General features: G+C 33.7%; 1 protein-coding gene across 1 annotated transcript in view; it reads right to left on the bottom strand.

Annotated features, from left to right (window-relative positions):
• Positions 1-2,281: 2,281 nt before the first annotated feature.
• LOC141443420 (segmentation polarity homeobox protein engrailed-like) overlaps positions 2,282-11,058 on the bottom strand; it is a 34,142-nt gene continuing 25,365 nt past the window's right edge. The window contains exons 2-3 of the mRNA XM_074108715.1: positions 7,085-7,176; positions 2,282-6,046 (exon numbers count right to left, since the gene is read on the bottom strand). Of these exons, the coding sequence (XP_073964816.1) occupies positions 5,816-6,046; positions 7,085-7,176 (323 nt within the window). The 3' untranslated portion in view covers positions 2,282-5,815. The remainder of the gene's footprint in view (positions 6,047-7,084; positions 7,177-11,058) is intronic.

Raw genomic sequence — 11,058 nt, 5'->3', positions numbered from 1 at the left:
TATATTTCTAGCACGCGTACATGTAGGTATAGCCGAGGAAACTGAATCACGTACCAGGGTGGAACCGTTGTACTACCAATGTTATGTTGACATCCCATACATTTTCCCAAGAAATCATAGCGAAATAGATCACGAAAAGGTTCCACATTGGTACATGATTCAGTTTCCTTGACTGTCTATGAGAAAAACGGCTATTAAAACATGATATAACGATCAAAACATGTTTTTTTATAGAATTACTATCAAATTATGTGCTCGTAGAACAGTTTAAACGGTCCGCACGCAGCGACGGCTAGCGCGTACACTGAGGCAACTGCCAGTTATGCTTGACTTCCCCGGCCCCGTGACAATATCAGTGCCGCGTATAGTGGTGCATGTCAGTTGCCTCAGTGTACGTTGCACCGATTAGCAAAACGGTGTTAGATGCATTCATATACGTCACTTTATTTCCAAAACTAATAGGAATATCCGTGCAAATTTTTTGTGGTAGGTAAATAATGAAATATTAATCACAAAATTGCAAAAAACTAAAAATCAGAATTTTGTCACTTGTACCAGTATACGTAGGAGGTGTCGACCTGTCCCGTATCTGTCTGTCTGTCTGTAATCAAATCTTGCAAGTTAAATTTGACAAACTTCCAGCAGTTAGATTGACTTGAAATTTGGAATACTTAAGTAAATCGCGTGACAATACAATAATCTGGTAGTGACATCCTGGTAGTCCGGCCAGGATCGTCTCCGCAGGATGGAACTCTTCAACGGTTAATAACGTCGACTTAAAATTTAGTATGCAAATGTAGTTTGGGTGACAATGCAAGTACAGTTAACAAAAAGTACAGTCAGCAAAAAAAGCTTGTATTAAAAATGTTTTTTTATGGTTAGGTATACTTATGACGAAAAAGAGATCAAATCTACTTTGCAAGTATCTTATGTCTTTCAATAACTTTTTGCATGGAAGTTTTAATATCGGTTTTTTTTTACTCTTGCGTTCAATTTTTCAAATATTTTCATTCATACAAACCTGACAGTGGGCTCGTGTTCTAAAGAATTCTATTTAATTAGTCCGCCAATAAGATTTTTAATAGTTTAATATTTCAAATCAAATAATTAATAATCTAATACCAAATGTCAAACAAAATTAAATGCACACACAATAAAATAAGATCACAAATGAAGTTAAGTAAAATAATAAAATACTTAACATTCTCTATTTCAATTAAAAATATCTTTAAGTGGAGGCAAAAAGCCCCCCTCGGGTTGCACCGGGCGCAAAAGTGGCCATCGCACTTGCCCCATTACTACGCTGAATAGCGAGTAACTAAATTGTACAACAAGAGCATAAAACGAGCCATTTTACCCAAGACGTTCATATAGCCACACGAGCCAGTACGGTGAGGGTGAGACACATCGAGGGGGAAATGGTTTGAATGCTCGAGTTTAACACTCTGCTTTTCACTTAGATTGCGAGGAAATGAAATAGTAACAGTGGAAACAATTATTCACTTTCTATATAACTTTTATTTTTCATTTATTATTGTTTAAATAAATATTTTTAGTTTTATTGAGTTATTTTGATTGATTTTTAGTTTTATATAAACTAAAAATTATTAAAAAGAATTAGAAACTTTTTTGTTTGTGGCTGTTGACGCCTGATTGCCTTGGTCTTAGACGAGGAGACGACTTAGACTTATATACGAATGTTTGTAAAGTTTGTTTGTTTGTCAGCTCAACCGATTTAGATGAAACTCGGTATACAGGTAGTTTGAGGCCCGGGAAAAGACATAGGATAGTTTTTATCCAGTAAAATTATATATGGTTCCCGCGGGATAGCGAGAATCAAATTCTACGCAGACTGCGTCGCGAGCAGCAGGTTTGTGAAAAATATAAGCTGGTCCAATCCCGCGAGAATTTTAAAAAAATCCTCCTTAATCCTCTCTCCTTCGGTCTTTTTTTCTTGGACTTTTTTCTTTTACAGTACTAAACATTTGTAGGCTCAAAGCCCATATTAACTACCTACATATTTCGTTGTTTAGCTAAATACAAAATCGACACGTATAAAAAAAACAGTTATTTTTTCGCATTTGAAATGGGAATTTTGCGATTTTCTTTTGAATCATTTGTGTCACTTTTACATTATTATTTAAGCAGCAATTTATTAAAGAATATTTGGATCTTATTTAATTTTTATATTAGGAATAGATGGAATGAAACGAAATATAGAATTTGAAAACCATAGATATAATTTATTACTTTTTACAATTAAAACTAAAACAGTCAAGACCGAACATCGATAATAGATTTGTTTAAAATTAAATATTTACAAAACGAAATTGGAAGAAAACATGATTAAGTTTATTTAAATTAAAATAGATACAATCAACGTCAAAAGTGTTAAAGAATTCAACACATTTTGTTTCTCACATTTTTTTTGGTGAAAGAAAAAAAAAACAACTTTATTTTTCTATTTATAATTCGATCGGAGGCCGTATTGCCGTTAGGTTTCTGACGCTCGCGATCGCAATCAAATGACAGTTTAGGATGCCAAATCTGTCATTTGAATGCGCCAGAAACGTTAGACAATACGGCCTCTGATGTAGTTTTCCCTTCACCAAAAAAAAAACAATGTTTTTATTCGTAAATAGCCTGATATTGTACTTACGGTATACTTAAAATTCCTACGTTACAATTAAATTACATCTTTCAATAACCATTTCGTCGATGTAACTGCAATGCTGCGTAACCAACAAAGACTAATGTCGTGTATCTGACTATAGAAAATTTTGTACAGCAGAGTTATAAAGTAAGTTTCTGGTACAAATTTCATTTTTAATACAAGTTTTTTACTGTACTTTTTGTTGACTGTACTTGTATTGTCACCCAAACTACATTTGCATACCAAATTTCAAGTCGATACCATTAACCGTTGAATAATTCTGTCCTGTTGAGACGATCCTGGCCGGACTATCAGGATGTGACTACCAGATTATTGTATTGTCACACAATTTACAATCCACCAAATTTCAAGTCAATCCAACGACTGGAAGTTGATCGAATTTAACTTGCAAGATTTGATTACAGACTGACCACGGGACAGGTGAAACTAAATAAAAGCTTGTAATTAAGTGACTTTGTGTATATAATACCAGCTGTTTATTATCAAATTGGCTACTTTTCGTAGATTGCGTGGAATTAGACAATGTTAGTTCCGCGTCATTGCAGTATCATCGATGATTTCTCATTTATTTTAAGTGCAAACTATAGTAACTGTGAATTTGACTTTATTCATTAATCTTACGCTATTTTGGTTACCATTATCGCATCATTTACCGAAATCCGCCTAAATTCTACCAAATTACACTACATCTGAAAATATGGCATCGAAAACGTAATTTCCAATTAATCATTGCCATTACTCAATCAAACATAATATTATAAATTATATAATTTACACTGTATAATAAAATGAATACTTTTTTATATTTCACCAAATGGTGGGGCAAGTATCTCAAAAAAAAATCCTTTTATGATCACTTAGTTGTTCGTCTGTCTGTCTGTTTGTTAGGGACCATTCAGGTATCAAGCTGAAATTAATATCAAATACTCAAGACTACGCTTTGAAGCAGTGAAAAAATCTAACTTTTAAGTCAACGGTATCAAAAGATATACACAGTGTTAATTAAATAACTGAAAAACTCAGACATCCCAACAATATTTTTTCATTTCAAGTTAGTTGATTGCATTTATTTTTTAATACCTTCATTATTTTAAAAGATATTCGTGTGTTTTGCTTAGTCAGTAATTCTACTACATTTCTAACTGCACTCATAATTTTTATTCATCAGTTGCGCTTTGACGTTTTTAGATGAAAATCACACATTGACACCAAAACGGCCAGTATTAAATTATCGAAATAGTATTCAACCTCGCTAAAATGTTTAATTGGCGCCTGTTGCAGTCGTAACTTTCAGACTCGGCACAATAAAAAAGGGATTTAAAAACACAAACACAACCTAATTTAAAACATAGTGTAATCGATTCTACTCTCGATTCTGAGCAAACTACTTTCTGGTTTTCAGTTATTAAATTAACGTTTTGTAGTCTTTTAAAATGGTGTTTCCGTAAAAATTGCCATAACTGAAAAACCTGTAGGGTAGGTACTTCCGGCTGTCCCAGTCCAGTCGCTACCAGATATATCGGAGCGGCCAAGGTGGTCAAAAATATCGGCACATGCACTCTATTATTAAGGTATTAGAGTTCATGTATCGATATTTTTGATCACCTTGGCCGCTCTGAAATGGCGACTGTACTAGTCAATGTTCAAAGTGTGGCATGATTATCTTTTAATAAAAAAAAAACATAAACACCTTGCACCTTACACCTTTACCGTCTTCAGTCAAACAGGGACAACTTATACACAGAAATATTTAAAATTTCTTGGACAACCTGGTTTATAATTATATTACTTTCTACAATAAAGAGTTTTTACAAGTTTGTGACTTAGCGATGATAATATAATTTATTATTATGACCATATTAAACTAACCAATATTAACGTATCTAAATGTGTATAGTTGGAATCACAAGGCAAAAATGCTGTAAACAGTTTTCGAGTTACGACATTTTTGTTTTCTTTACTTACCACATTTTTGTAAATGGCATTTTATCACTAAATACTTTTAATGCGAACTTATTCCCTAATATTCACGTTTTATTACAAAGAGAAATAAATAGTTATTATACTGTTATTTTAATTTTAAAATACAGGAACATTTTATATAACTTAAGTCTATTATACCACCTTATTACAGACAGGCCATTTTCAAAAACTTCAAACATTTTTGCTTTGTTTTTGAAATTAATTACCAGTCGATTTGATGTAAAAAGTGACAAAACAGATACAAAAAGACACTTCAAGACACTTTTTACTGTAACTGTTTATCAATTTTAAGTTAAATTAAGCCTCTACAAACTTGAACTATATTTACAAAATGTGTTTTTACAGTATAAACTAATCTGAGATTTTGCATCGTGAAAATAACACTATCTTCAAACGATGTTGTCAGAAATTCAATATTTACAATGATGTAGTGACAAAAGTCTGTCTCTTATTTTCCTTGACAAGTGGACCAATTAACAAAAATATAGTTCTGCACTACTACTACTACCACACTCAAAGACGTAAATCAACTTTCCTCAATATTTAACTCAAGAATATTTTCTCATTTTCATTAGAGAAATCATAATAATTATGTTAACTTAAAATAAAATTTGACTACTGCGAGTATAGCATTAAACCCATCCCAAAACTTAATGCAATTTGCTGTTGTTTTTAAAAAAAATTCGCTAATGATCAATTAAAAATGATGACTCTAAATGTAACATTAAGATTATTTTATCTCATAGAACCTACAATAAATTTTGAAATCGCAGTTTGAAACTTAATATCAGTCAAGGAAATTTACTATTCACTTTTACAAGTTACCATTTGATTTATGCCCTTAATACTCTGGTCTTTACGAGGATTAGGTATCTATAATCTATAGACTTGACCAGAAATAACATCCTTAAAGTATAACCCATAGTGACCGATTTGCCAAGGTTGATTTTAACTCATCATCATCATCATCATCGTTAACGTCCTAGTGCTCGACATACTAAAGCCCAATAGATGACACCCTGCTATCACCTCTATTGCTAATGACATAAAATAAAAACTGGCAACTGAGACAGTGATCAGCAGTCAGAATACTTTAACTTTACAGCTTATTGCCTCAAATTACTGTTTCGTTACAGTACTCCCCTTAATTTTTCAAACTTAAGTCACGCTTATTTCCTCTTCCTCGTCGCTCTCAGTGGCGGTGCTATGGTTGTACAAGCCCTGTGCCATGAGCTGCAATGCCAGGGGATTCCTCTGTCCCACTGCCTTCTTGATCTTGGCTCTCTTGTTCTGGAACCAGATCTTGATCTGAGCCTCCGCAAGACCCAGTTCTGAAGCCAGGGATTGCCGGCGGCGTTCAGTCAGGTAGCGGTTCTCGGCGAATTCGTGCTGCGGAAAAAGTGTATGGTTAGATTGTACTTTAAATCAAAGTATACATGCACCTGATGGGGCAAGCTTTACAGGGAATATCCTACGGCTGATATAATGATGATGATGATGATGCACCTAAAGGATTGATATGGTTCGCTTAAGAAATAGTGTGTCAAAGGGAAAAATTAGCTATCTGGTGGTTGAAGCACCACCTCACATACAGAATCGCAATGCTAGAGGATTGTAAATGCATTTCCAGCCTGGAGGGCTAAGATAGAATACTTTTTTGTATTAATAAAGGGCTTCTGTTCAATGGGATAATTTTGATAGAATACGTCGTATACCAGTATTTTTATCGGCGGTCTTACTCTTCACGCTGTGCAAGCACTGCTACTTTCAGAGAGGATTAGCGAGTACAAGGCGATCTGGATACCTAATTCTTGCCATACTGTTTAAAGTTTGGTCATTTTGACTTAAGTTATTGAAATTCATTTGCTTAATTGCCTTTCTTTTCTTCTGCCTTATTAAAATTATTTATTGTTCCTTAAACTACATTACGTTATTAAGGGAACCTTCCAATATCGCTAAAGCGCAAACTCGTCGACATGAGTGTCCTGCCCACCATAACCTACGGCGCGCAAACGTGGTCACTTACCGAAGCTCAAAAGTCCAAATTCAAGGTTTGCCAGCGGACAATGGAGCGTAGCATTCTTGGTGTCCGAAGAACGGACCATATTAAAAACACTGAGCTGCGCTCAAAGACTCGAATTGCTCACGTGGGCGTAAAGACAGCCATGTTAAAGTGGGACTGGGCTGGACATGTCTGTCGAATGAACCCAGAACGTTGGGCCAAAATTGTTACGGAATGGGTCCCTAGTGACGGATACCGTAATAGAGGCAGACCGAAGAGGAGATGGAGGGACGACTTAGATGCCTATAATGTGGGATGGCGGGAGCTCGCCTTTGATAGGCAGGAGTGGAGCAAGAGAGGAGAGGCCTTTGCCCAGCAGTGGGACACAAAAATAGGCTAATAAAAAAAACTACATTAATGTTTACCTTTAGCCTAGCGAGCTGAGCAGCACTGAACGCAGTTCTTGGTCTCTTTTCTTCTGTGGTATCTCGCTTTTTGACCCTCCTACTTCTAGGACCTGGTGACAAATAAAAAAGTAGTTAAGGTAAATATATTCTGAGATAACCTGCTAATGGCATAGATATCAGCATGGTGCCGTAGCAACTCAACTTGCACTGTATTTCCATTTTTACAAGACGTCAGTGTCGTCAGTAATGAAGAGTGTGGGAAAAATCACACAGTGTACAGTCGCAAGTACGGGAATGTGAACTCGAGTGGATGCTTTACGCTGCAAATGTGATTTTGGCATACCACACAGTCATATAAAGTGTGGTATGTCAAGTTAACAAAATATTCACGATATGATTATCGTGATATTGATTGTGGAAATGTTTCTACATAAGTACGCGATTCAGATTCTTCGACTAGGTATACATTGACAACGAGGTTTAAAATAATGAAAGAGAACATTTAATTTTGTACGTGGCATTTCGGAAAGAAAACATGGAAAAATAAGATCCGAAGATATTCTTGCCTTACATTTCCCTTGCAATATTAAGCCCACTTCACTGATGGGTCGTAAATTATAGGCTGAATTATTGTAATTAAAAAAACCTACATCTTATCGTAAAATTGTACTTTTGTAATAAACCAAACTTACTAAGCAATTACGAAGTATTTTTTTACAAAATCTTTAAGTATAATCAAAGTAAAAAAGAAATACTACCTTTCAGGTAGTAATTTTCTGCAAATACGTAAGTAAATTAAACGTTATATTGAAGACAATTAGAAGTAATGAAATATAATTTGTAACCCTTTTACCAAAATAGTAATTAACTACCGTAACGTCTTTTAAAATTGATCATTAATTATTTCGTAATGGAAGCCTTTCGGTTAATTATGGATTAAGTGAGAATGTAGTATCACAATTTATTTGTTCTTTCAATATTCGTATAAAACCATTAAAGCTCCAAGTAAAACATGAATTCTGAGCGCTGGTCACTGTCCCAGTATGTATTATTATTATTCCCCTCAATGGCGGCCTTAAGGCAAATGTCAGTTAAATTAAAGATAAATATATTCTTCTATTTCACGTTGTACGGTCATTGTAGTTTTTGCAACTTGATCAAAAAAATCCACAAACAACGCGGAGACAACTTGTGCATTAAAAAATGTGAGACACGAGAGCAATATAGAATTTTGTGATCACTGTTCACTGTTAAGGTTAATAGCCGCATAAAACACTTTTGATAAAATTATACTTCAACTAGCCAAAGAGGCAGAAATACCAAAATTAGATTTTGTCTACATCCGCCATGTTCGAATGCTACAAATCGAATCTCCGGCCCAGTATGTAGTTGCCATCCTTTCATAAGCCATAAAAGTGACCGCAGGGTGACCATTGGGCTTCACCGTGTCAAACACAAGGACATTTACCGTAACTAACTACCTACACCTATTTACTTTGTTATTTCGCTACCAAACTCTACATCACACAGTTATGAGGTAAGAAGAGCAAGGTTAAAAGGTTTTTTGGCTTAACTTTCTGATGACGATACTTGCTTTACATCCAAAATATTGCAGTGTCATCCAACCTACATACAAATACCAAATTTAAAGTAAAGTTCGAATAAAATTTGCCCCAAACTAACACGGCAAAGCTTGTAATAATCACAATATTACCGCACTTATTCATATCCCTCAACTCCACAGTCTACGCTACCCTATTTTTACAAACCCGTATTCCGCCCCACATCTGAAACCTAATAAATATTACATGGCATAACCTAATTGTGGAGATACAGCATTTTTCACGCCGTCATTGGGCGGAACCCCACCCACGCCAATTAACGAATAGGGGTCCGCAACAACGTGCCATAACGTCGTAAGTGGGATTATGTTTGCGGTAATAATTACTTACAGTTATGGTCCGAGTTGTATTTAATTTTATCGTAGGTAATTTTTTATATGAAATTGGATGTATTTAATGTAAACTTTTTTTCTTTCATTTATTTAGTCTTAAGTTAGCCCGCTGTATAGCCATGCATGCTGAATAGTCAGTCGAAATATCAAGTTATTGTTTTTTGGTATCTAATCACACATAAGCATATATTTTACAAAGATTACAAAATTAATGTCAGTTTACAACATTTTTTAGCTCTAATTAGTTACCTACTAAGTATTTCTAACATAATATGGGTTGTCTAAAATAAAGACCTGAATTAAAAAACAACGCGAAGGAATAATTACTGTCATTTTGTCTAAATTTCGTTTTTTTTTTAATACTTAGGTATTCAATAATTGATTGTAAGTCTAACCCGTAAGGGATTTTTAATGAACAATCATAAAAATCGTGTACTGCATTTCGTGTGCAGTGTATCTTGAGTTACGACGTTTTTGCTTTTTAGATGTCTAATTGAGTAATATTTTTTTATTACAGCTGAACGATGATGGCGGCTTATGTTCGTTATTAGATAAAGAAGCAATAGAATTAATTGATAAGATATTTTCGATTGTACTTACTCAGTAATAAAACTGTAAGTAGATGTGTTTTAAATGTACTTAAATACCTTTTTTTTTGTTTAAAATAACGAAGATGGAAAAGTATATAAAAAGAGTCATTGCTCTAAATACAGTTGTGCAGACAAATACAGGCTATTAAAAAAATAGACACAATTATGTATAAATATGATAATAAATACACAGAAAAACAGACACACACACACACATTATTTTTCTTTGTTTAGTAATCATAATCATTCAACCTAATTTAAGAGTACGTACCTACATTATGTAAAATTAAATTTAATATTCAATAAACATGAATTATATATATAACAGTACGATATTTCAATTCAAATTACGTTATAAAAACTACCTCCCGCATAGCAAAACACTTTAAGTGTAAAACTAAAAGAATCCAAGAAATCCAATTTCCGCGTGAAATATATAAAAATTTGCATAAAGTTAATGTCTTCTGAACACGAGGTGTTAATAATTGGTATAAGCGGGTTTATGAATAAAACCGCACTTACTACAGTTCGTTTTGAGCGGATATTAGTGTTGTAAGTTTAAATAGATATACTTTTAATTGATACAGAATTTATTGATGTTCTTTATAATCATATAACTGGTTCTTGTTAGGGAAAACAGTTACATCTGTTATTGTTTTTTCTTATAAGGAACTCTAAATCAAATATACTATAAGTAGGTGTATCTGAAATACTATTATAAAATGTGCAGATTTGTATCTATATATGTAAACCTTTTTCTGTGCAAAAATAAGGAAAGAAACACAACTGACAGCATTTGAGAATTTTGAGATACGTGTGAAAAGACAAAGTTATGCCTTTAAGGGATCTCTAAAATTAACTTTTCAGTAGATGGGAGCATTTAGTTAGGGATACAGATGCCACAATTATCTCGAAAACAGCTGTAATGATCTCGATGAATGTCTAAGGCAAGGGCTATTTTGCTAGAAACCTATCAGTAAATTAAAAAAAACTGAAAATTCAAAAACATCACAGTTATTCTGTAAGTAGGCCGCAAAACGCTCTTTTAAGTATTTTTTTGAAAAGAAGAACGCGCCGCATAGATTACGCGTGAGCAACTCAGTCTTTCGCTAATCGAGGCCACGCAAAATCCTTAAAATTAGGATTAAGGACTCACTTTAATTATTGTAAAATGCTTTTTGTTCTTTTGCTTGAATTAAACAGCTTAAATTATTATTATTATTTTTTAGATATTTCCATTTTTTTAGTGGTTGCTGGTAACCCAGGTACCTGCTATTAATTACTAATGCAGTAAATGGCTTCTAAATTTAGTTTACAGTTTCCCAATTTTAAAGCAATACAATCTTTTGCGGCTCAGTTTAAAATATGTACTAGATTCAGTCTAATCTGTTTAATTCAATTGTGCTAACACTATATTAAATCACTTTAGTATCGCGAAAAAGATCTAA

Source organism: Choristoneura fumiferana, chromosome 27 (genome assembly GCF_025370935.1).
Source record: "Choristoneura fumiferana chromosome 27, NRCan_CFum_1, whole genome shotgun sequence".
In the NCBI taxonomy this organism is placed as follows: domain Eukaryota; kingdom Metazoa; phylum Arthropoda; class Insecta; order Lepidoptera; family Tortricidae; genus Choristoneura; species Choristoneura fumiferana.
Note: the sequence above shows the minus strand (reverse complement) of the source record. Positions and strands in the feature narration are given on the sequence as shown.